This window comes from Eubalaena glacialis, chromosome 1, assembly GCF_028564815.1.
Source record: "Eubalaena glacialis isolate mEubGla1 chromosome 1, mEubGla1.1.hap2.+ XY, whole genome shotgun sequence".
Classification (NCBI taxonomy): domain Eukaryota; kingdom Metazoa; phylum Chordata; class Mammalia; order Artiodactyla; family Balaenidae; genus Eubalaena; species Eubalaena glacialis.
In genome coordinates this window covers 228,878,315-228,905,858 of record NC_083716.1, presented here as the reverse complement: position 1 = coordinate 228,905,858, position 27,544 = coordinate 228,878,315, and the positions used below count along the sequence as shown (strand labels likewise).

General features: G+C 40.7%; 2 protein-coding genes across 4 annotated transcripts in view; both read right to left on the bottom strand.

Moving 5' to 3' along the window:
• The window catches only part of RHBDD1 (rhomboid domain containing 1), a 112,812-nt gene that overhangs the window by 22,813 nt on the left and 62,455 nt on the right, over window positions 1–27,544 (bottom strand). For all 3 annotated transcript variants that reach the window (XM_061205532.1, XM_061205527.1, XM_061205520.1), the window contains one exon: window positions 25,587–25,730. In XM_061205532.1, the coding sequence (XP_061061515.1) occupies window positions 25,587–25,730 (144 nt within the window). The remainder of the gene's footprint in view (window positions 1–25,586; window positions 25,731–27,544) is intronic.
• LOC133100969 (large ribosomal subunit protein uL29-like) lies at window positions 10,335–10,723 on the bottom strand. The gene has a single exon (XM_061205508.1). It carries the CDS (start codon window positions 10,721–10,723, stop codon window positions 10,412–10,414), a length of 312 nt encoding a protein of 103 aa, XP_061061491.1. The 3' UTR covers window positions 10,335–10,411.

Below are 27,544 nucleotides of genomic sequence, written 5' to 3'. Positions count from 1 at the left end.
AGAAAGTTACCCCTCTGAGCCTCATTTTCTTCATGAAAAAATAACCTACTGAAAACCAGAAACCATGGCCTTTGGGGCAGTTTTGAGGTCCAAGTTGAAAAAAAAAAAAAAAAAAAAAAGATGGGAAAGTATTTCATAAGCTCAGAGTGATGAGAAGTAAAATTTTAACCCCTTTGGTCTTTGCTCCTCCTGGTGGTAAATGTCTCTTACTATGTCAGATGCTACACCTGCTGCCTACCTGGGAACTGGTGCTCAGACCAGAGACAAATCTCTACCATACCCTAAACATAAGGCTGCTCTGGTGCCCTTCTGCAGCCCACAGATGTCTCTGATGGACAGACACACGTAAACCAGGACGCTTCATGTAAAGATAAAACTTGGTCTGTGTCGTGAGATTCCAAAGAGACAGAGGTTAAAAAAAAAAAGAAAAACAAGAAAAACAAAAAACAAAAAATCAAAAAAAAACCCCCCCACTTACACTGGTAAAAATGAAACCATTTTTCAATTAGTTCAGCCCTAAGCAGACACCACCATCTATTTTGCCCTAAGAATGAAAAGCTGTGGACTGCTCCTAAAGTCAATTTTACTTCTCTCTTTTGTAGACATTTCATGAAATACCTTAATCTTCCCAGCTGGCAACATTAGTAGGTAAAAGAGGAAAATGAACTCAGTTTTGGAAAGAAAGGATCATGTGGTATAACACAGAAATATATCCTAGGAGGCAGTCTGGTTCTGTTATTTGTTCTTTTTCCCTTTTTCCTATTCTTCTTCATGGGCTGCCTTTTAGGGAGCGGGCTGGGATGGGGCTGGGGCAGGGTATGACCAGGTTAAAAGCAGCCCAGGACACAACATCATAAATGGAAGAGGGATAGCAGTTATAAGCTTCTGCAAATAGAACCTGGCCGCTTCAAATGTGTCCGACTAGACCCTCCTTCTGGCTTCAAGATTTCCTTTGTATCTCACCACGGGATGTGTGTTAGGATGACATACAACGTGTTTAAATAAAACAAGAAAACAAACCAAGAAAAATTCTGCATGATGAAGAATGAAAATCTACTAAAAATACTTTACAATGGCTTCAAACATGAAATCACATTTACAAATAACATTTTCATGACTTGGGCATAAGTGACTCAGGAACATATGGATTAAATTTCCTTCAGAATGCATAGGGCTTTAAAAATCAAGCAGAAACTTGCTTGGCAAAATTAGCTTCGTTTGTAGAGCAGAGCTTTGGGGAAAAAAAGAAAAGAAGTTTGTCAGACGGCACTCGCTTTGGCATCCCTTCTCTGGTGCTTTCTTTGATGACCAAGTCAACTGGCTACAGTGGCCATTGCCTAGGAACAACTTTCTTGGAAATCGTTTAACTCTCTTTCCCTATTTAGGCAAAGTATTCAATAACTTTATAATAAATGACTCTCCCTCACCTCTAATATCTCAAGCATCAAAAATCAAGATCTAAGGTCCACTTCTGTAAAAAATGTTGAGCCATCTTAGGCAGACAGCAAATGGCTACCGCATCTTTGCGGCAATCAGGTATGACTGCATATATAGGGATGTTTTTATTTCCTATTAATCCATTTGGAACTAAATACTTTTCCCCCCAAATTAAAGACACACATTTTAGACAGAGCCCACAACAATCAGGCTCTGTTTTACCTGCCCAAACTTTTTGGTTTCTTTCACCACACAAAGTTCACACACGAATACTACCACCACCAACACTGCTATAAAATAACCTTAGCATTCACAGTGTTTACTGTTTCCAAAATGCACCCTCAAACATCACCTCATTCCATTCTGGGAGACAGTCATGACAAGCATTTAATCCATTTTTAGATGAGGAAACTGAGGTTTGGAGAAAGGTCATATAGCAACAACTAGCCATTCTGCAAATACCAATTGTACTTTCCTGTCTTGGCATCTTTTACTGTTTATTTTGATAATTTTTAATAGTCATGTTCTCTAGAATACCTATTCCCTTTATCCCCACTGACTAGACTCTCCCATTCTTCAAGGACCAGAACAAATACCACACCTTTCAAGATGTGATCCTTGAACACTAAATCTCCAAGCAGGATGATCTTTTAATGTATCAACTGGGCTAGGCTACAGTTACCAATTATTCAATCAAACACTAATTGGGGTGTTGCTCTGAAAGTATGTGGTAGATGTGATTAAGTCTCTAATCAGTTGACTTCAAGGGAGATTATCCTAGTTAATCTAGGTAGGCCTGATTTAATTAGCTGAAATCCCCCTAAGAGCAAAGCTGAAGCTTCCTCAACAAAGAAGAAATTCCACTGATGAACTGCAACTTCAGCACATGTCCCAGAGTTCCAGCCCACCCTTCCCGAAGGCCTGCCCTACAGACTTCAGACTTGCTGGTTCAGCTCCCACAACTGTGAGCTCCTCAATGAGTCAGGCACTGCTTGTTACTGGATCATGAGAAAACAGCAAGATTTTCGTGAAGTTCACAGGGTACATTTGGGATATCCTGACTTAAAATATTTGTTATGTGGTATTTATGGAATTCACTCTTGGGGATCTGGGGTCACCTCACAAAGAGGTGGTCCATTTTCTACATCAGGTTCTCAAAGTGATTCCCAGACCAGCATCAGAGCGTCACCTGGGAACCTGTTAACCAGTCAAATTCTCACACCCCATCCCCAAACCCATTAAGTCAGGAACTCTGGGGGTGGGGCCCAGCTCTAAACACAAGAAACCATTCTGTTTAGTGTATAAGACAATCCCCTGCAGAGCGCGTTGAACTAAAGACTGTTGGGTCTCACCCAGGACACATGGCTATTTACATTTAAATCAATTAAAATTAAATAAAACTAAAAAAGCAGTGCCTCAGTTGTACTAACTACATTCCAAGTGCTTAGCACATGTGGCTAGTGGCTACCGTGTTGGACACTGAAGATAAAGACCACGTCCATCACTGCAGAAAGTTCTACAGGACAGTGCTGCTCTAGAGCCACTGAGAGGGACCCCTAGGAGAAACCCCTCCAAACACACGTCAGGTACTATAGGCAGGGAAAACAGTAATTTCCATTACTAGCCTTACACTGAAAAAGCACAAGGCCAGACGGTCCAAATCAAAGGCAAATGTTCCTTTGTGATGAGGCTGCTTCTCATGTGGGCGATTCTCTGTAGCTTAGGATGAGTAGCATCAGGGATTTATTTATTTAACACTAGTTAAGGCTGGGGAACCCAGCAGCAGTAGCACAGGCTACGTGAGTCATCAGAATCCTTCTTTTTATTCTTTCACAGGGGTGGGGGTGGGGATTAAGAAGCTCAAAGCCTTTAGAAGCTCAGGGCCTCTGTTTTAACTCTGGTGGAACAAAGGACAAAAGTAGGGTCTATATTGCACCATCAACTGTTCACTTCCCGAAACAGCTCCTGGCAAGGCTATTGCTAACCTCCGTGTTGCTAAATCCACGGATCATTTCTCAAGTCCTCATCTGCCTGGGACCACTGGGGCATTTGGCACAGATGGATTCTCTTTCCTCCTAGAAAAAGATTCTTGTCTTCTAGGACCAACTGCTCTCTTTGTCTCAGTTTTTCCACCCTGCTTCACTGGTTCCTTCCTCTCCCTCTCCTTTGCTGGTACCTCTTTTTCTCTCTGACCTCTTTATGTTGGAGACCCCAGTGCTCAGGCTTTGATCCTCTTCTCCAGCTTTACTCACTCCCTTGGCGATTCCACCCACTTTCGTGAATTTAAATACCATTTATATCATGCCGATGACTGCCAAATTTTTATTTCCAGACCATACCTGTCATCTGCTCTCATACAGAACTACCTACTCCATCCCCACATGGAACTCTCATAAACTTGTCACCCTCTCCAGGTCCAAGACTGAACTCCATTTTTTTCCCTGCAAACCTGCTCTATCTGCATGTTCAGGTTAATGGAAACTCCAACTTTCCAGTGCCCTCAGCCCCAAACTTTATTCCCCCTTCACTTCTCTTTCTCTCACAATCACCACCATTCTGTCAAAGAATCCTGCTCTACCTTTGAAATGTATCCAGAAGCTAACCGCTATGCATCTCCTCCACGGCTGCCATCCGAGTGGGAGCTGTGGTCCTCCCTTGCCTGGGTTACTGCAACAGGCTCCTAACTGGTCTTCCTGCTGCTACCCTCTGCCTCTGTCTTCACATGGCCTATCCCTCTGTGTCTATCTTCTCCTTTTCTCTCTCTTATCAGCACACCTATCATTGGGTCTAGGGCCTACCCTCATCAGGATGATCTCACCTTGCCAGTGTTACTTTCATTACATCTGCAAAGACTCTTACTCCAAATACAGTTGCATTCTAAGGCTCTGGGGGGCACAGCTCTTTTGGGGGTCAGCATTCACCCCACTATGCTGCCCCACAGACTATCCTCAACACAGTAGTCCCAGTGAGCCTTTAAGAAATTAAGTTAAATTATGATACTCTGTGCTCAAAACCCCCTAATGGCTCCCATCTCACTTAGAGAAAAACCAAAGTCCTTCCGCTGGCCTAAAAGGCCCTATGTGATCTGGCTCTTATACCTCTCCGTCCTCACCTCCTACCGTCCAGTCGTAACAGTGGCCCAGACTAGGGGATGTGGATTTGAGACATGTTTTGACTTAGCATCAAGATCACCTGGTTACTGAGAACACCCAGGAGGTGACACCTGATGAGGAACAAGTTGGGGAGGTGGAAAAGGTATGGACATGCTGCATTTGAGATGTTCTTGAGTTCATTTATATATTGATATAATTTCAGAAAGAGATCTGGGGCTGAGAAGATAAATTTGAAGTATAAATCGTAACTAAAGCCTTAAGAGAAGAAAAGAGGCCCAAGAATGAAGTCATTAGGAAAACTGATATTCCAAGGTAGAGTAGAGGGGGGTGAGCCTGCAAAGGAGACCAAGGAAAGAGGTCAGAGCAGTAGTGGGAAAGCCAGGAGGGTAGGCATCAGGGGGGAAAAGGGAGGAAAAAAGGAGGGTTTCAAGGAGTGGATAGTTATGTTAAGTAAATCTGGGGAAGAGAAGTGTCTCCGGGCCTTAGCAACATTGAGGCTGCTGGGGAACTTGGCTAGAACTGTTTCATGAGAGTAAAGGGGGGCAGCAGCATGACTGAAGAAGTGGAGACTCTGCAGACGGTAAGTGGAAAGGAAAGGTGGTGAATGAAAGGCAGTTGTGCTGTTGGTCTCTCTCTCTTTGGGGATGAGTGTGGAAAGAGACTCGAGTAGGTTTCTATATTGACAGGAAGGATCTGGTAAAGACTCAAAAGCTGAAGACAGAGGGAAAGGGGGATAATCAGTAACAACAGCTTTTCCTGAGAAGTTAGGACAGGTAAAGGATTAGCTTTTGGTAAGAGGAAAGAGACTTCCCTGCCCAGCTGTCAGGAGGGACAAGTGAAGTATGGGGGTGGATACAGGTAAGTTTGTAGTTTTCATCGTGGGACGCTGGATTCTATTTCTGGGGGGAAGTCGAGGACAGGTGAGATGTTGATATCATTTATAATAGACTCAGTTTGCTCTGTTGGGGCACATTTTCCAATTGGGCTCAGCTGCCAGGTGCAGGGTCCGAGAAGCCTAGTGGCTGGGCTCATCTAAGTTTGTGGGTTTTTTCCATATGGGTGGACGGAGGACTGAGCATCAGGGGCACGGGAGGTATGTGTAAGAGAGTAACTGAAACAAAAGACTGGAAATCCAAGCACTGGATGGAGGCAAGCAAGACAAGAGGGGAAGGAATTAATGAACTGGAAAGGGGAACAAAGAACACCTGCAGCTGAGTACCCAGAACATTAAGGTCACCTAAAAGTGGTCGAAACACTACATACTAAGTCCGTGAAAGCTAAGAGCCCAGTGCAGTTAACACAAGAAGCAAAGGAGTTTTAGATACAACCACTCTACTACCAAGGTACCAAGTGCCACCCTACTTCCTATCAAAGAGAACCAGAGGGACCTTTACATTGAAAAGGTAAGAAGGAGGTACTGAAATTCAAGGAATATCATTCCAAATCTGGATTTCATATCACTAAATCACTTCCAAGTGATGTGCTTTATTTTATTGATTTTGCTATAACTGATTCTATGTAAGTGTCCTATACACAAGTTTACCTGATTCTTTATCATCTAAACTTACCCTCTGGTGCGGTGGCTCTCAACAAATTTTGCCCCCTAAGGGAGAAGTGGCAATGTCTGGAGATATTTCTGGCTGTCACAACTGGGAGGAAGGGTGCACGAGCATCTGGTGGGTAGAGGCCGGATGCTATTCAACATCCCACAACACACAGGACGGCTCCACCCCAACAAGGAGTTATTCAGCCCCAAATGTCAACAGTGCTCAGGCTGAAAAACCCTGCTCCAGAACAAACATGCCTGCAAATGTACGCTATTTACATCAGAGAGAGGAGGGCTCAACTTGGGATCCGAGTAACAAACTGTCCTCAAATTTTCTGTACCATAAATATACCAACAGCCTAAATAAAACTACCTTAGTTTTTAGAAAAACATCAATATATTAGTACACAAAACCTTGTAGACTTAGATATGTAAGAAAGCATATGGATGCCCTTGATGACTTCTTTCTACCTCCTTCCTTCCTTGCCTGGTTTTCCCCATTCTCCTGTTTATTTCTCTCCAGAAGGAGCTCCGTTCTTCACCAATTCCTGCATAGTGGAATATTAAGTTCCAATGACACATTAATTTTGACAAAATTCCTTTATCAGAAGTAAATGTGAAAGTCTGAAGAATTTAGTTAGCTGGCCTTTTGCCCATATACAGAAATGATTAAAGACTAGACTGCGATTAAATTCTGAGCAGAGTGACATCATTAGCAAATTTATGAATGGGTCTTCTTTTCACAGTTCTACTGTCAGGACTAATTACTTGTATTCATTAGAACTGCCAACACATGAATATGCTTGTTGAAGCCGCTTCCTATGGTAAAATATGAGACTGGTAAATATGAAGACACTTGGAAAGATGCAAAGACGTTCATTTATTAGCAACTCTAAATGATGCAGAAGCACTGACTGCACGATGAGCCTTGGGGATTGACTGTAAATGGATTCCTCGTTAATGGATTTGTTCTTCCTTGCTTAGGCGTTAGTCTTGGTTTAGCGTTTGGACGAAATATTCAATACATCACTACTTTAGGAGGACTGTAGCAAGAATAAGGGAAAAATTCTGCAAGTTACTGGAAAAGTAGAGTAGCAGGGATGGTTAAGGTGAGCAAGAGAGAGTTCCTGTCTCATCTTTGATTTAGTCTGAGATCTAGTGTAAAACAAGTTTTAAGAGCTGCTTAAGTGAAACGGGAAGGACAGCTGGGGGATTAAGAACTAGAGTTTGAGACCCAGTTTTAACTCTATGTGACCTTGGGTAAGTGGACAAGTTACTAAGCCTCTCTGTGCCTTGGTTTGCTCGTCTGAAAAATGGGGACAGCAATAGAACTTGTAGAGGGCTGTGGTGAGCCTTAAACGTCAACATATATAAAGGGCTTAGAGCAGTTGCCCAGCACAAGCTACGTGCTGGCTGTTACGGTTTTCATAATCATCACCTGGGATGGCAGTAGAAACAGAATTTCAAGCTCCAAGAACGAGATCCTTGGAGCAGGACGCAGTGCTTTGGAGTCAGATAGAGTAGAGGTATGAATCCAGGCCCATTACATTTAATTTTTAAGCTTCAACTGTGCCCTACCTCATGAGTCCTTGTAAAAAGTAAATTTAAAAAAATGTATGAAAGGTACTTGCTGTGCCTGGTACATAAAAGACGCTTGCTAAATATTAGTGCTTAAGCATTCATTACCATTATTATCTTTTTGGAGAAATCTTGAGACGCTGAAATAAATGCCAAAAGAAAAATTTTAGTAAGTGGCCTAAGATAAGTGGAGAGAGCACACGTGAAAGAGGAGAAAGGGAAATGAAGAGGATCTATCGAGGGCCTTCTCTGGGAAGGGTGCCCTCATCTCCTGTCTCAAGCGGCCGTCACCACAGCCCCAAGAGGAGGGTTTAACTCCCCAGCCACAGAATCCCCATAAATCCCCTAATTACCTTGTTCACTGGTGAAGGAAAGACAGCTGGGATTCCAACTGGGGCCTGAATGGCTGCGAAGCCCACACTGTGTCAGGGCGTGAAAGCCAGGCTGCAAAGGGCTTCATCACAGACCGCGGGGGAAACAGACTCTAAGCTCTTCCTACTTTCTTCCTTCCCCCCACCTTTACATATATTTAAAAACACAGTCATCAAATTCTTGATAGGCAAAGCTTGTTCCGGCTGGCCAAACTTTACCTGATAACTACCATAAAATAACTACCGTAAGACAATTTTAAATTAAGGCCGGTTAATCAATTTTTTAATCCTGTTAAGTACCAACTTGGCAACGGTCCAGAAAAGAGAGAATTATTCTCGTTTTATGCTTTGTTTTAAAAGGTCTTCCAGAGACACACATTTCTGACAGTGTGAAGATGGCCCGACTCATAGAGGCTGCAGGGAGCTTTTAGGGAATGAATGAGAAGCATCTCCTAGGGTCCCTCCCAATTCAAAAAGCTAATGTTTCTGCATGCAGCAAGATGTCGATGCTAAAGTTGATTTCAATTAAAAATCCATTTCTGTACAAATGTTATAAAACTAGACTAATAAAATATAAGTTGGTGACTCCTAATTTTGTCTTAAAAATTATGCGATACCTTAAAGATCAATCTGGCCAAAACTCCATAGCATCAAAATAATCAGTGCATAAAAAGAAAATCTAGTTGTAGGATGTTCTGGATCCATTCACAAGAAAGCTCGGTTAAATGCAAGATGCCAGAAAATCTGCTGGAGTTCCCAATGTCATGTTAGAAAGCAAGCTGCTCCAAGCTGCTCCCTGGAACCCGTTAAAACTTACTTTAAAGGATAGATCTTCCCCCCTCTACTCTAGTTGCTCACTAGATAGTTCTCGAAGCAAATGCAGGTACCAAAGGATCTTACTGACAGGTAGTGGGGGATATGTAGTAGTAATGGTCAGAATGTGCATTATTACTCTTCGAATAACCCCGTTTATTTTTTTGATTGTATATTATGCTTAAAAATGAACTTGGGGGATATGGTAAAAACAGCTCTGAATGGGGAGTACGATGATGCAGATTCCAGGAGTAGCTCAGGGACGGTTAAGCCGTGTGGCTCTAGCCAACACCCTCTCTTTCTAGGGTGCAGTGTGCCAAGGCGGTTAGGACCAGGCCGTTTCTAAGGCTCTTACAGAGTTATAATCTAAGAATAACTATTTTAACAAGAACTCTGTGTAATTCTTATAAGGCCAAACCGCTGCCACAGGGCTCTCAGGCTAAGGTTTTTTGCACAGTTGCTGAAAGTGTCAGCTGAGCTCTCCTCAAATGGCAGTTGTGCCGTCAGGTTATAATCGTCTCTAATTGGTGCTTTCGTGAATTGCAAATTTCCTAACCACTAGAAGGCCTGAAAAAGAATCTCATTCCTCTGTAATCAGAAACATGTTAAAAGGCAAAATAATTAAAAAAGAAAGCACACTACGAGCAATAATCATTAAAACTCACTGCTTTATGTTTATGTGAACATTCCTCATCAGTAAAGACAAGCCTAGAGAACAGAACAGACAAAAAACAAACATCCTATTTTACAATTTCTTAATTGCATGATTTCCAATAAGAATTCGTATGTGAAATAAGTCGGTCTTAATGGTTTCTTTTCTTGTCATGGAAACATATTAGGAAACCATCCACAACCTTTCCTTCCTTCTTTCCACCCACCCATCCCATTCCTAAATATTCCCAACCATCAGTCACCCTTCTCTTTGATTAGCGACAGTTTCACCCAGATAATACCTATTTTTATTGATGCCTTCCTAGTTCCCTCCCTCCACCCTTCCTCCCTCTCTCTTCCACTTGACTAAGTTCCCTGAAGGCAGAGAATTTGGGTTTTGTTTATCTTCATTTTGGGGGAAGAGAGATGGCTACCTTGCTCATACGTGGCACAATATGGGTTTTCCAAATATTCTAAAAATTACATAGAAAGAATTTAGAAATCTAGGTAACTACTAAAATGGATGGTACTATCTGTACCTTCAATTAAAAAAAAAAAAGTACCCATTGTCTTCTGCTAGAGCTTCTTAAGGGCGATGCAGAGAGAAATGGGAACCTCTCTCCGTGGCCCTCAAGGAACTCCCCACCTAAAGACCTAAAGACCTGCGAGAATCACCAGGGGAACTTATAAAGCAATCCCAGGACCTGGGCCCGCGCTGCTGTCTTTGTGCACCTGCCCTCACCCCTGCCCCACCAGCTGTATATTCTGATTTATTTGGGGGCCAAGGCACTGATGATTTTTTTTTTTTTTTTTTTTGCCAGTTTGTTTTATTGACACCTGGATGCTCGGGCCTTGACCGCCTACTTCCGGAGCGGGTACAGCCGCTGCTTCCGCTGCTGCTTCTAGGGCTTCAGGTTCTCTTCGCGTTTGTTGAGCCGGCGGCGCATGGCACGCGTTTTCTTGGGCCGCAGATCCAGGGGCTTGTACTTGCCCTTATAGAATTTCCTGTGGTTCTCTATCTGAGTCTGGTTAATGGCGGTGAGTACACGGGCGATGGATTTGCGAACAACTTGGATCTTGGAGAGTTTGGAAGCCGCGCCGCCTGTTACTTTAGCCACGCGTAGCTGGGCCATCTCCACTTTCGGGTCCTCCAGCGGTTTCAGCAGCTCCTCCTCCTTCTTGCCGCGAAGGTCTCGAGCCTTCATCTTGGCCATGACTGTAGGGTCAGCCTCCGCCACCTTCTCGGAGGGAAAAAGCGGCACTGATAATTTTTAAAAGCTCCCCAGGTGATTGTAACAGGAAGCCAGGATTGAGAACTACCAAAATCTCTGAAACCCCTCCTCTAGTTACTTAACAAATGCTAGTTAACTACATGCTTGGCCTTTCATTGTCTTACAGGCCTTGGATTGCACCCAGGATTCATTTACTGAAACACATTGCACATCAATGGTTATTCTTTTTTCAGAAATCAAGTGAGGTCACTGCTCGAATAAACTTAATTCTCCTTGATGTCAGTGAGCTGTAGCTTTCATAAAAGTCCACTCTCCTTCATTTAATATGGTCTTTTCTAACTTTCCATTGAATTGGAATATTCTATCTATAGTTAGCTGAGTGTTACCTGTGGGTTGGAAAACAGCTGGGGATTTCATGTTCCCTAGACTTTCACAGGTCTCCACTGAAGGCCCTGAAAACACTCAACCATGAAATCTGCAGTAGAAATTCCCATAGGAAGTTTAAAGTTGACCAAGAAGACATTAATAACCTCTATTTGAAAAACTTAATTTGAAACTTTTTGATGAATATTTTACAGAAAACTCTAACTCACTAAAATTTCTAATTTCATTCCAATAGGAATGAGTATGAATACAAAAAAACGTTCACTAAGCTAGTAAAATACTAGTAGCATTTAGATTATTAATTATATTAATTATTAATTAAATTATTATGATGATGACCACACCAATACAATATGAAAGGCAAAATGATGTCATGAGTAAGTACACAGACTCTGGAACCAAGACGCCTTGTGCTTAAATCTCAGCTCTGTCACTTATTAGCTATGGGACCTCAGTTTGCCTTCCTTCGGTTTAGTCTCTTCTCTGAAACGGGTAAACGGTAACACTGCATTGGTGGTTGCTGGACTGAGTGAACACACATGCACACACACTAAACACGCATACATGTCACTTATAATGGTGCCTGGTGTGCTGGAACACGCATACATGTCACTTATAATGGTGCCTGGTGTGCTGGAACTCACTCAAATTCCATCTCTCTCCCTGCAACCCAATCCCCACACGTAGCAGAGTGAGCTTAAAATCCAGATTTCATCTTACTGCCCTCCCTACTTAAAAGTCTCAGTGGTTTCCCCTGTTTCCAGGGTCAAGTACAAAACCCTTAAACACAACATACCAGGCCTTTCACAACCTGATTCCCACCCATCTTGCCACTCTGGTCCGACAATGAAAAATATATTGCAGCCACAACTATCGCAGTACCTACAATGGGCCACCCTCTCATCTCAGGGCCTTTACCCATTTTCTCTGCTTCCCTTGCCCCTTTGTTCACACCCTTCACTAACTTCTCATCACATTCAGGGAAAACCCAAAATCCTTAGATGGCGCATGGTCTGGAGCCCACTAATTCAAATTTAGGATCAATACCTCGGTTGCCCCAAACTTAGATATGATACATTCATTCACATGAGAAAGGATGTTCACGCCCTAAGTATTTGCCTGCCAATCTTTAAGATAATTAAGGTGATAGCAGATGTTATGACGTCATTACAGCCACTCAAGAGGAAAACCTGTGAATTCTGAGTTTAGAATAAATAGTTATCCTGTCTGTATACCTCTCTCTTCTGTTTGCTGTAGGTGCAATATTTAATTTATTTCCATGTTAAATAGTTGTTTGTCTATTCATGTAACTAAAACAGCAGAGAAAGACACCCTTTTTAGAAAACACAAGTCTGGGTGTTTTTAAGGACAGTGCTCATTTGATCTCATTATTCTGCCAGTTAATTGACAGGAAAGAACATCCTAATTGCTCATTAACTCTGAAGATGTCCCCTTGTCTGGTGTCAAGGTCTAAGAGATACAGGGTACACAGCAGCTGTACAACTGCTGCTGCTTTAGGGGGACAAAGCATTAGGTTTGCACAGTTAAAAAACAGCAGATGTTCTGATATGGGTTTCAAACAATCCCATCTATAATATGGTAGAATTTGGTGGTGAGTTATCTTCCCCTCAGGCTAATAAGATGAACCACATCGATGATTAAATATTATTTTCTGGGGCCACAAGGTTTTTTTCACGGCTACCGCTTATGGAAATCATTCTTGGTTGGATTGTAAACTGCCAAAATGGCAACTGGTTTGAAAGGCTCTCCGAGAAAGGCATTCCTTTGTGCTCTTTCCCTCTACCCACCCTTGTCCCTACATGCAAGGCCATCTGGTCCTGTGATAATAAGCAAAAGCATAAGAGAAACAAGCCATCAACACAGGCCCGCGCATGACTATTCAGAGCCCTTCCTCAAAGCATACAGAGAAACCCAGAATTCCAGGAAACAGCTATACCCACTTACCAAGAAGCACTGTCTCCATGCTTCCCTGATATATAAAACATTAAGATGATAATAATTAGCAAATAATTAGGGCTGCCAAGGGGTAAGGAAACACTGTCATAACCTGACAAGTGTCACAGTGTCAAAGCTCTGCTCAAAATGGGCCTCGCTGGCCCTGAGTTATCTAAGCCAGGGGCTCATTTCCCTCCTCACCCCCATGTGTCTCGCCAAAAAGCATCCTCTACACAATGGTAAACTACTTGGGGCTTAAAGTTTATCTTTGTCACAGCACAGTGTGCCAAAAGAAGGGCCCTGCTAACCCCCAGAGACGCAGCTTATTTAAAGTTATAATGAAGACAGCAGGTGTTCCATACAGATGTCTCTTCTTTTAGAAGACACCTATTAAACACTTTATTCTCCCTTAATCTCGGTGGGCTAAGCTGCATTTTATTTCAGCATCACCCGAGCCAAAAGCAAACTGTTTCCCTTTAGTCTCACTGAGCTGAAAATTAAAAACGACTCGGTTTTGGGTTGTTTTGGTTGATTTGCAGGGAATCCTGAACGCGGTGATTCTAGAGTCAACTCCCATTGCTTTCTGGTAACAATGAAAGCAATGCCAGACTCCCCAGGAAGTATGCCAGACTCCCCCTTTCCTTGGCGACCCAAACCTCTGAGTGCCAACCACCTCACACCTTCCAGTGAGATGAAGAAGAACAGATCTGAAAGGACTGCACTCGATAAAATGTATGCTGCTTTCACTTTTGTAAACTGTCAAGTCAAATGGAAATGCCTAGTGCCACGGCACTAAAGCAGCTTCAAACTAAGACAGGATCCAGTGTGTTCTGGAACCCTTAAGAAAGAAATCACTGTAGCAGCCAGGGGAGAGCTAGCTACCAGTAACAGGAACCACTGGTCTTCTTGCCCAAAGTGTGTGGATACCTTTAGCCTGGAAGGTTGGAGTAGAGATGAGAAGGGAAAGAAGGAAATGAGCAAAAAGGAAAAGTGGAGACAGGATGTAGAGATCCTGGTCTGGATGCTCCCCTCTGCGCAATCTCCCTCAACACTCTCACAGACCATAAGTAGCCCACAGAAGCTGGAGGTGAAGGTGTGAGGTGTAGTTTTCTCTGCATTTCTCTACAAAAAATGACCTGATGCCTTTAATGGGATGGCACTGTGGAGAATATCAAAGAAGAGCAAGGTCAATATTGAATATTGTTAGCAATGCATAGGTTTTCATATTTCTTCTTAATAAAGGTTCTCCGTGATTTTGCAGACATTTTAGAAAATGGAGTCAAGCCAAAACAAGAAAGTAAGTCACCATAATCTTATTTCTGAGAAATAAGGATGAGTGGCATTTTGCTAAATATTATTCCAATCTTTTTTATAGTACATTTACTAGGTCTTACAAAAATAAATGAGTTTCTACTAAGACTACTGCTATGTCCTGCTCATTTGACTCACCGTGAACCTGCTTCTATTTTTAGTGGCTAAGTATTATTCTAGATCATGATTTATTTCACCTATTTCCTATTGGGGCATGATTATTAGGCCATTTGCGAGTTTTCCAAAGCAGATGATTACAATGTAATTTTAATCAGCTTAATATTTATAGTAATCTTAATAACGCTGTGCAATTTTGGTCCTGTCTTACAACAAAAGTAGATTTAAAAAACACAGATGTGACACAGGAAGATTGCTGGTCCCTAACTGAGATGCTTGAAGATATATAAATATATATTATGCATGACTCTCACATCTGGCTCTCCATAACGAAGTTCAACAGAATTATAAATAGTTTTGAATCCTTGGAGAACTGCCATGTGATGAAACTAGACCACTTTGAAAGCTATTTGTGATTCTATAATAAATGGAAACCAACATATGACTTGATTTTTCTCACTAGCAAAACAACACAGCAAAACGGATGAACACGTGCACCTCTGAGTGAGATTCAAGAGGTTGAGTAAATGACAGTGAAAATTCTCACGTGAATGATTCACGTGTAATATTGATACGTGGCTCAACATAAAATTCTGTCTTAAAGCACGCTTAGTGCAAGCACATTTATTCTTTTTTGTTATGAATCTTTTCTTTTCTAAAAAGAAAGCCACTGAAGAAAAATTGAGTCCTATTTAAATGAACAATGCAAATACCCTTAATTCAAATGTCACTAATTGTCCATAGTAAAAACAGTATTTTCAAACTCATATGCTATGATTTTTGGTAGAAACAAATCACTGCCCAGCAGATTATTTATGATTGTCTATAGAAAGCATTTTTTTGGTGTGCGTTCTATTAGGTACCTGAGATGCAAGTTTCTTGTGTAAGAAGGGCATTCTTTCCCTAAACAAACTATTTATTTCACAATTTTTAATTAATGTCAGGAATTTTTGCTTAAAAAAAAAGACAACCCAACCAAACAAAAGAACTTAGCCAATCATGTGAGGACAACAGTAAGAGAAATGTCATTGTCATTCTACAAGTAATACTGTCTTTTTAAATGTAGCTGAGACTGTTCTATAGTGACCACACCTACCAAAGGGTTTTCAGTGTTCTGATTTCAGGATGATCGCAATGGCCAATCCGCCTCCCGAAACACAAACATAACTCCAGCTCGGCCATGCGGGCTGACTATGTGGAGGGCTACAGACAGAATCGTGCTGGTCTCTTCCATCACTGACAATTCACGACAACCTAGAAGCGCTTTTTCTGAAGAGGCCCCGACTGGGAATAGAGAAGTCTGGCCTTCTTGCCTGGTGTTTACCACTCAGAATGTGACCGCGGGCCAGCCATTTAATTTCTCTGTGCTTCTATTTCCCAATCTAAAACAATGGCTATAATTACAAATGCTTATTTCGTAGGGTTCTGTGTGGGGATGTGAACCTTCCTAGCACAGTAACCACGAGGGAAGAGGTACTGCTTGTTGACCTGGAAAGAATTCACCAAAACATTTACAGTGGTTTCTTCTGGGTGCCTGTATTATGGGTAGCTGCAAGGATACACCTCAAATGTGATGTGGTTTTTCTCTGGGTGGTGGGGTTATGGGTCGCTTTTTGTCTTCTTTTTGGTGATTTGTATTGATTATTTTCCAGCGTGAATATGTTCTGCTTTTATAACCAGCAGGACAAATGCTTATCCAAATTCTAAAAGACCATAATAACTGAGTTCAGGGACCCATCATCACCTGTCTCGGGCCCTCAGCACCGTCCACCCTGGGACATCTGGAATTCAGGGGAGGACTTCCAGAAAAGGAGCTGAGTGCTGCCTCTTCCCATGGCAAAACAAAAGCAGAACCGCACGGCAATCACAGCGCATATCTAGCAGGTGTTAGCACACACACATCAGAGCGGTCTCACACACGTCATCACCTGCCTCCCTTCCTTCTGAAGGCCAGAAGGACTCTGTCCCTGCGGTAGGAGAAGCTGAGAGTCCATCTGCAGCCAGCCTGGAAGGCGGACGTGGAAGCTAATTCAGGGGTTCAGCTCTGCTCTAGGGTGGACACACAGGAGCCCAAGGAAATGTGGATCCAATCTAGCACCTTCCAGGAAGGTCCTGACCCCCAGGCTCTTCATGCCGGGGGAACCCAACCTACATCACAACAGCATCCCCAGGGCAGGACACCGTCCACAGTAATTGGGCCAGAGATATAAATGATGGGATATTAAGTCTCTTGACTTCTCCGAGTCTGTTTCCTCATTGAGTAAGATCAGGTGTCAGATATGCTGACCTCCAAGGTCACTCTCAGTGCCAGTTATGTTTGAAAATGGTTCAGCCTTGTCTCATTCTCCATTATCTACTTTAAAAAGTAATTTAAGTAAATTAAGCAAAGGATCGAAACAATAGGTCCCTCCCCAAGACTGCAGTTATGTGCTTAAAATTATATGCTAAACTTAGGTGGTATATGTTATCTGTACTTACAATGCTTAGAAAGGAATTAGAAAGGTTCAAATAAAAAAGAATAAAATTTTATTCACTGAAAATATCAACTACTGAGTCTATGAAATAAAGTCTCAAAGTCTGGGCCTTCAGCTCAAAAAAAAAAAATAGATAATGTTTGGTTTGGTTTCATATTTTAGTACAGACACAGAGAATTAGAAACTTCTTCACACCCTCAATTGTTTGATTAATAAGAAAGTAAAATCCACTATAATTTTAAAGCACTATTTGACATCTCTCTTCCTAATTAAAACATTTTATGAAATGATGAGTTTCTTAATCACACCTATATTAATAGTTTTCTCCAATTAAGTTTGATCTTATAAAACACTGAATATACACCTCAATAACTTCGAGATTAAAAATTGTATAGATAACTTGAGTATCCAAATCATCATATTAGTAAATTTGATATTCTCTAAAATTCTTACGTAACTTAGGGAATCATAGTTGCTGAAGCAGAGAACTTCATAGATGGGTAAGTAAAGTGATCAGCTCATTTCAAAAGTTACTGTATCTCTTTCCTAAATCTAATATATTGGGTAGCTGAAGTGAAGTCAGTCACTAAAATCTCCTGTCGTTCAGCAGAAAGAACAGTGTTTTTGGTTTGATAGCAAAGAACAAGATTTACTCATTTCCGTACCCTGTAGCGCTTAACAGTACCATACACAAACAAGGGGCTCCAATTGGAATTTGCTGAGGAACAGAATGAATAATGATCCAGAGCAACGTGATGAGTGTGCAAGGTAATATTTCCGAAACCATCAAGACTTGGTAGCCCACAAAACAGGGTCCAAGTGTGGGGGAAGATGAAGGGGACATGGGTGGGTGGAATTAATTCATTAGAGGTTTGTTTATACTTTTATTGCTAAATCTACTCATTAGCATCTGAATGATCCCTTTCAATAAATGGTGATTGTGGGGTTAGGTAGTGGAGGAAAAATTATAAGTTCACATAGAACTATTAATGTTAATTTCTCAAATATGTTTCAGTTTCATGTATCATTATCTTTATTATTTTAGCAACGGGCTGAGCTACAGTTAATCTTTTTAAGTATAAAACCTCAACAGAAGCCTGCTCCTTCCCAATAGGGACCTAAACAGAACTCTGGTCCACTTATTTTATTATTGCTTTTCCTGACTGGGATATATTCACATGTTATTTTGCAGGTTTGAAACATCATGTATTTACATTTCTTTATGTGCACAATTTCACATCTAGATACAGTCTCAAATATCAAACTTTACTCACTGAAATGAATATCTCCAACGTAGAGAGAAGGGAGTAAGAACCTATAATCCAAAGGAAGTGTTCTGCAATGAAACTGCTTTCAGGAAATCTGGCAGATGGCGCTTTTTCATTACAGAGAAAGTTTTCCTGGGGGAAAACACACCAAATTACTTAAAAAAAAGAAGTGGTCACACGGAATGAGCTGTACATCTCTGTCCTGGCCTGCAACACGCCTGCAAAGCCAAGCAGGCCAGCCGTGATCATTTGCATATGTTAAAAATCGCCAACTGCATTATGCCTGCGCTGGGCCAGTGAAGGCTCAAATAATCATGCAACTGAAGCAGATACCACCATCAAATGCATGTATTTATCAATTTAGATCTGCCTTAGACAGCTGTGTGAATTTATCTTCCAGAAATGATCTTTCATCCGTCAGCCCTGAGACCTATATGACAAACACTCACCAATATTCCTGACATTTCTCAGTATCCGCATCTCTTTCTAGCTACGCCCGTCCTGCTCAGTCCATTACCACAGAATGGAAAAGGAAGAAACTTTGAAGAGGACCCAGTTCAACTCTCTTATTATAAAAAATAATAATAAAACAAAGGTCTGATCAGATTCAGTGACTCACACCTCACGTAAAGTTAGTTCACTGATATTCCAGGACTGAAGCTCAGACCACTGAATTCCCATCCTTTTCTCTTTGTACCACACGATGAAAGATTAAAAGAACATGTACATAATTTATTCCATTTTTTTCAAAATTTTTCATACAACAATAAAGAAACAAGACAGATGTCATTTTTATTTACCTTGGTGTAGCCTCAATAAAAAGCAAAATATACAACGCAGTTAAAATAAATTCTTTTTGTTTTTTTTATTTAAAATGTATCTGAATTGGTCCCTATGAACATATATGCCTATAAACAGGATTCAAAGATATTGTCAAGTGATCTTTTCATAACAAAAGCCCTAGATATTAATGCAGAACCCAGATACTCTTTTCCAATATGGCTCCCCTGGTAATTTTACATGTAAGGACTTAGAGACAAAGGAGCAACCAGTTTCATTCTGAAGCCAAGACCTTTGTCGTATGTCCCACCACAGCTTCGCATATGGCTAGCCAGCAACCCCAACTGTACAATGTGGGGAGTGGGTGACAACTCTGCTTGATTTTCACAAGAGAGCCAAAGTGTGATTGTGGCCATTTGCCTTTCAGAAGAGTCTAAGAAAAGAAGCACACGTTACTCCACATGTCATGAGGATTTCCAGTTTTAACCAGTACACATGCTCCAGACTGGCAGATAGAAGTTGAAAAGGACACAGCTTTGTACCCAGCCACCCGCTGAACTTGGTGGCAGGCTATTTAAAAAAAAAAAAAAAAAAAGGGCACAAATTATACATGGAAGGACATGGGGGAGAGGGGCGAGGAAAATGCAACGAGCTAATGTTCCTAGTTGGCATCTGCCTTTTGACTCAAAGAAAGGAGATGGCTCTCATCCAAAATTTTTCTATTATTGTGGTATCAGCTGCCTCTTGGATTCGTTTATAAGAACTGAAACTGCCAACAGAACAAGACAAGATTTCTGTTAATGGTAGTAAATGTGCAGGCTTCTTGAAATAATAGGGATTCCGATATTTCTTCTACAGAGGCTACTTTGGTATTATTATTCCTGGCATGAGCTTTAGGACTTATAATTATGGCCAGGTACTATTAAGAAATATGACAACAGCAAATTCTGAGGTTAAAAAAGTTGTTACCTTGATTCTTTAATTTACTCTTCCAATATATTGAACTAAAGAAACTAATCGGTGCTGGATGTCTCTTGCTGGACTGGCATTCTATCAAATGAATTTCTATTAGTTGGCCCTTTCAAATCTCAGTATTATTGATGACTATCACACTAACTTCTTACTCTGAAAACTGGGAATCAAAGAGAAAGAATTAAGCATTTACCTAGCCTTTTAAAAAAGGACTATAGATTCTACCTACTTCATGAGGGAATGATCACATTTTTTTAAAAAAGCCAATAAATAAATTACTAGACAGATTATATCTAGTAAATGACAGATTCAAACTGGGGATGTAGAAAACTGGAAAAAGCATCACTACTATCCTTATAATAAACATGAATGCTGGACAACCTGCAAATCAATACCTTTTCCTGAACCCAACAGAAAGCTGAGGCAATAGGGCAGCCAACTAGACAGAAGTCTAAAACAGCATAGGAACACTTGCTTACCTAGGACAGACTCTACTGGACACTAATAAAAAGAATTCAGCCAAAACTGTTTAACTGCTAAAGGCTGAGTGCGAGCTAGCAAGATGCTATTCATAGAATATATAACACGGAACATATTGGGGGCTGCAGTACAAAGGAATTCACACCCACTTTCAGGCTCTTCTCAGGACCTCATGTGGCCCTTGAAAAAGACCTATGTGAGCCCAGAGAAAGTGTCCCTTGTCCTCTGTCATTCCTGGCATAGTCCTGAGGGAAAGAACAGCAGCCACTGCAGGAAAGGTCTGCATGAAAGGCTGCCTAGATCCTTCTTCCCTATTGTCCCTAAGGAACAAAAGACTTAAATGCCTGGGAGAAAGGCAAAAGCCAAGTTTCCCTTAAGGAAATGGTGAAAACCTCCTGCAGTTTAGAGAAGGGAAGAGGAGGAAAAAAAAAAACACCCTCTAAACTGGGGAGAGGGGCAGGGATACTGAGAAGGCTACACCTCCAAACCGAGGGACACAGTGACCGCGTGGACTAAGGCTTAATCAGAGCACCCCCGGCACTGGTCTCCACCACCAAACTAAAAAGCACAGACTAACACGTAACAGCAGTGTGCCAGCGGCGGAGGGGATGGAGTACCTGTCCCAGCTACAGCACAAAGACTTACAACTGAAGTTCAAGTAGACATTGAGAGGCGCTCTGGCAAATCAGCCCCCACCCTAAAAACAAGGTAACATTAGAGGAATTCGAAGTCTTTGATGCGCTGAGGGGACCATACAGTACATACTCAGTATTACTCACAGTAATTCTACATAATTCAAAATACTCACAGTGCTCAATAGAACAAGTAGACAGATAATCCATAGGGATTAGAAGATCTGCGCAACACTATCAACTCAATTAATCTGACTAACATTTGTAAAACACTCCACCCAACTAGAGCAGGACACACATTCTTTTCAGGTGCACATGGCATTTTCACCAGGATGGTCCATAAAATATCACAACCAGGTGAGATTTATCCTGAGAATGAGAATACAAACCTGCTTCAAGTTTGAAAATCAAAATAATTTAGTATGTCAATAGACTAAAGAAGAAAAAGTACACAATAATCTCTACAAATATAGAATAAAAAATACTATTTTTAATAGCATACCTCTCCCTGCAGAAAGAAAGAAAGAAAAAAAGAAAGAAAGAAAGAAAGAAAGAAAGACTGACTTAGGTATAAGTTTAAGAAAATATATAAATATATGAAGGAACTGTATGTTCAAAAAATTTTAGTGGTGTGAAAAAATGATTACAACATAATACTGAATGAAAAAAAGTAAGGTTCAAAATAGTACATACCATATGGTCAACTTTTATAAAATAAACTCAAACCAAATATTTTTCCACCGGAAGAAAAGGCTAAAAAGTAATAAAGCCCATTTTAAAAAATGTCTCCTCGGTTTCTCACTCTTAATAAGACAGTCATGAAGTGTTTTAAGGAAAATAAAATTGAAATTAATATAAACAATTTGCAAAGCTATTTCCTTTGCTGTCACCCGTTACTGTATAATGCACTTCAAGGAGTCTCTTCAGATCAGTCTCACTGGAACTAGTTCCATATGCTCTTAAAACATCCACTGAAAATGAAATTCTGTGGTCAAATAAGTTTGGAAAACATTAATTTAATAAATTGGTTTCTTAATTGTAGAACTAATTAGAATCGTCAGTATAACAGTGCCATTCTGGATCTTCAAGGGGGTACAGTTTGCAGTTTCCCAAACTTATTTGAATGTAAAACGTATGAAGCAGGGGAGTGAGTGAGCGAAAGAATGAGAGAGACAGGAAAGGAGAGAGAAGAGAGAGTTGTTTCGGCTAAAAATTGAAAGTAAGTTGCAGACATATTATTTTGCTTCTAAATACTTCAGTTGGTATCTCCCAAGAATCAGGGACCTTCTGTTACTTATCCATAATACCAAAGAAAGTTAATTTCCCAAATAACATCTAATATCTAGTCCAAATACAAAATTTTCCTGTTTCCTCAAAATTTTTCTTTTATAAGAACCAGTTTTTCAAGGTTCTCAGTTATATTTGCTTGTTATTTCCTTTTAATATAAAATCACATCCTGCTTTTTTTATGATACTGTTTGTTTGGTTTCTTTTTCCCCAGGAGACCAGTCTCACTGAATTGTAGAAACCTCACGTTTTATCTGATTTCTCAACTTATTCCTCTATTCCATGTATTTCCTGTATATGGACCCCTTACATTGGAAGACTTAGAGTCAGGCTAAACATTTTTAGTAAGAATATGTCATAGACGGTGCTGTGTTCCTCATATGGCATCATATCAGGAGACACACAATATCAGGCCCTCCCACCAACAATGCCGCCACGTTTGATCGCTGGATTCAGGTGGTGATTGTCAAATCTCTGTTTCCCGCTCCTATTAGCATGACCTCTATGAGGTGATACTTTATCACCATGTGAATGTCCCGTTTCTTTTTTTAATTTTTATTGGAGTATAGTTGATTTACAATGTTGTGTTAGCTTCAGGTGTACAGCAAAGTGAATCAGTTATACAATGTCCGGTTTCTAAACAACCTTTTAACTAATGGTTTATAGTGCTTGATGATCTTTACAAGGCTACCAGTTATTTCATTGGTTTCTTGTTAATTTTTATTTACTTCTTTTAAAATTCCTTTTTAGGAAAATGTACTCTTTGTGGGATATAGTTAGGTGAGTTTTGACAAATGCAAAGAGTTATGTATCCATCACAACAACCAAGATACAGAATAATTCCATCACTCCAAAAAATTCCCTCCTGTTGTCCCTTTGTGGTACTAAATAAAGTTCTGTACAAAGTCCATGCTTAGTAGGTTTGCCCTGACTTACTTAACTTTTTTGTGTGTGTGTGGTAGACCGGGATTAATATTTTTATCAATGATAACATTCCTACTGTATTTCTAAGATTTACATCCAAGAGAGCATATCGTATTTACATGCAATGGACAGTCCAAGATAACAAATCAGACCACAGTTCTGTTAAGATTATGGTTTGTTCCAAATTAAATTAAATACATAATATCCTTACCTCCAGGAATATTTCATGTCTCACCTGGGAGTGATTAAGCAGCTGCGGGCACAGGACTAACCTTGAGAATTTGTTAAAATACAGCCTCCGGGGCCCTGCCCGCAGAGGTTAGGATTCCCAGGCTAAGGCATGCTTTCAGTGATTGTGATACCAGTCGTCCACTGAATCTAGTGATTACAAGAATGGCCCCAATTATCCACCTCTCCTTCTGTGCATCCCCTTTGCAATGTGCCTCTGCAGCTCCTCCCATGAAGAGATGGAGTCTATTTCCCTATCCCATGAATCCTGTCTGGTCTCACGACTTGCTTCAGTAACAAAATACAGCGGAACTGACAATGCACCAGCAAAAGTCTCACTTGTTTCCACACTCTTCCTTGGAACCCTCGTGCTGAGGCCTTGTGAACGAGCCTGGGCTGGCCTGCTGGATGATGAGTCACGTACGGCCCAGTCTCCACCATCGCATCAGACAACAGTCAGTCAGGCATGTGAAGGAGGTCACCCTAGAGCAGTCAGCCCCAGATGACCACTGCAGACACCACGGCACACCAGCCGAGGTCATGGAAGCCTGGCCCAGTGGACCCGTACACACAGGAGCAAGAAGAAATGTGTATTGTTTTAAGCCATGTGTGGCAGGGTGATTTTAACCAGTAATAGACAACTGACAGACCACAGTTCTGATACTCTTCACCTGAGAAGTACTAATTTATCTCTTCCTCCCCATTTCCTAGGTCACCCCCTCCATGCACACTGCTGCTGCTAAGACCGTATTCCCTCAATTCAGAAACCAGGTAGTCACAATTTATGTATTCCCATCATCTGGTGTGATGCCCGGTACCTCCCCGCCGGAGGCGCTCAATCCTTGTTCGTGAAATGACTGCTGCCAGATTGACACACACAGGTCTGATCGCATCACTCCCCTGTGCAGAACTCTTGCTGGCATTTACATCATATACCAGATCCATTTTCCACGTGGCCTATTTAATTCTAGGACCTCTGTGATCAGGCCCCAGCCTAGCTGCCCACTCTTCTTCCCCTTCTTCTCTTCATGCTCCACTCGGAAGTGAAGGTGGGATGACCACACCGCTTGCTTCTGTGTCTGAGCAGATACTGATTCCTGCCTGGAAGGACCTTCCACACCTCTGCAAACTCTACACATTCTTGAAGGTCCAACTCGAATGCCGCCTCTTCTGTGAAATTCTGACAGATCTCGTTAAGGAAAAGCTCACCCCTTCTCACTGCCTCTAGCAATTGGCCTAAGCCTCTCCTAGGTACCTGACATTATGGTTACTTACGGCATCTGGCAGGCATTTCCCCTACCAGAGATTGTGAACTTTGGGTGGCGGGGGGAGATTCCATTTTTTAACCTTTCTGTATTCTTTATCACAGTACATGAAACACAGAAAGACCTTAATAAATGTTTATTGAATGAAGAGATGATTTTTACTGCTTTTTTAAAACGGTAATACCCAAACTCATAAGCCAAACCCCGGAACAAAGATGGCAAAATAAATACAGCGGTTTTCATATATCAGTTTGTAAAAGAATCTTCTGGAAAGTTGGTTAAAAATACAAATTCCTAGGCTCTGCCCACAGGAAGACTGGTTCAGCAGGCCTGCAGTGGAACCGTGAGTTTGAATTCTTATCAAGCTATTCATGTGATTTTGAGGAAGGCTTGTGGCCAACAGTTTGATACACAGCGATATATAGCCTACTTTACAGATATGAATTTCAGAGTAAACCCCTTCTTTCATGCACCTAAGAATTTTTTTTTAAGTTCCTTGACTTTAATGACAAAGCACTGAGTGCAGCAGACCTATAAAAAGAACCACTTTAACAATACATACATAGTCTGGCACCTTATTAGCTTAGGTTGCTAGGAATATGGCATCACACCCCATCTTTGTAATCACAATCTGCACACATTTTTTCATCTACATATCCTTTTTATAAACTATTTAAACTTTAATTTGCTACAAATAGTCCTTTTTCAGACATCTCACCACGTGAGGTATGTACTTTAAAATAAAGTGAAGGGCGCAAAACTCCTACCTTGGTCCCGGAGGCTGGCTCTCAACGCTCTCTCCAGCTGTTCCTCTTCACTCAGTCCCGCTGTATACGCGTCATAGTTCCTGGGTACTTCTTCATAGTAACCTGGCCTGCCACGTGGGTAATAATCCTGATATCCAAAGTAGCCTACAGGCACAATGAAAAAGTTATGGAATGTTGCCATGGACTATTCTTTTCATACTTCCTATTTTGTTAGCAAAGACAATAAAATAATTTATGTCATTCTTTTGATTACAGTGATAATCCTCAAAATAAGAAAAGATGACCGATGGATGGAGAATGCCTCCACGAAGGTGGGCGATGACTGTCCTGTCACTGTTGTATCCACAAGGCCGAACACGGGACTGGATATGAATGAGTCCTTATGTGCTGAAGACGAAGAAGATGTTTACTTTTTTAAATTAATTTTTATTGGAGTACAGTTGATTTACAATGTTGTGTTAGTTTCAGGTGCACAGCAGAGTGAATCAGTTATCCATATATACATATCCACTCTTTTTTAGATTCTTTTTCCATTAGGTTATTACAGAGTATTGAGTAGAGTTCCCTGTGCTGTACAGTAGGTTCTTATTAGTTACCTATTTTATATAAGAAGATATTTTGAAGACATGAGCAGTCCTGGAGAGCGGACTGGAATGGGCTATTGACATATGGAGTGGATTCTTTCAGTTTAGAGCTACTTAATACTTGGAGTATTTTCAGTGAAGTCCTGGCTGGAGTCAAGGGAATGGCTGAAATGACAGCTGATAAAGCCTTACTGTCTGGTGGCTGCAAACAATGAGAGGCAGACCAATATTTAACACACATTCTGCAGGGCTTCTGTGCTAGGTATGATACTTCAGATGCTGATAACTACATTGAGAAATACAAGCCAATGTCTCTCTAATTAGAATTCTATGTCAGAGATCATAGTTTCTATTACTAGCACTTCCGAGAAACTGGTTGCAAGATTAAATGAGAGAAGAGACAACCTGGTCATTAAATAATGCTTTAAGAATCAAACTTCGACATACCATTAATAAAGGGCAAAGTTGGCTTTTGCATGGTACTTCCATCAACCTTTTCAAGTCCGTTTGAGTTTACTCCTTACGTTTTTCTTTAATCACCACTTTTATGGAATTTGTTTGGAAGAGATTATTTTTGCCCACAGACGATCACCAATCTAATTCTGGTATAATGAGAGAGAAGTATGTATGATTTTTTTCCCTTCTCTCCTTTCATTGTCACACCCTTTGAAGATGATGTTTCAAATGTTTAATTAATGTGCTTCTTATTGTTGATGAAAATTCCTACCCTTTATATGTGTCTTGTGTCATATGTCTCCATATCACCCACCACAGCACATGTCTGAGTTTAAGCTTCTTATTGCTTTAATAAGACTAAAGAAAAAAAAAAATCAAGCCAACAAGGGGAACACTGTAGGGTAGAACCTGGTTAATTGAAATTTCATATTCAGAATTTTTGATAATTGGTCTTGAGGATATTTTAAAATTTACTTTTGTGTTGGTTATGAAAAAAATGCTTTCCTAATATATGAGATTAAAATGAAAACAGTTAATTTCCCATAAAAAGCTTTCAGGTACTCTAAAAGTCTTTCTTTTCAAATAAAAAGTGAAATGACAATAAAACACACTAGTTTCAGCTGATAATATAATTATATGTGTTTACATAAATATTTGTCATATAAAGTATTTGTGTCTATTGATATGTTTTTACAACTTTCATGAGATATAACTGACATACTATATAATTCATCAATTTAAAGCATATAACTCAACGGCTTTTAGTATATTCATAAGAGTTGTGCCATCAATACCACAATCAATTTTAGAACACATCTATCACCCCCCAAAGAAATCTGTACCCTTTTAGCTATCACCTCTGACCTTCCTAGCCTTAAATAACTACTAATCTACTTTCTGTCTCTGTAGCTATGCCCA

Bases quoted from the DNA above. Each gene is read 5' to 3' on its own strand.
- LOC133100969 (XM_061205508.1), bottom strand. From the start codon at position 10,723: ATGGCCAAGATGAAGGCTCGAGACCTTCGCGGCAAGAAGGAGGAGGAG.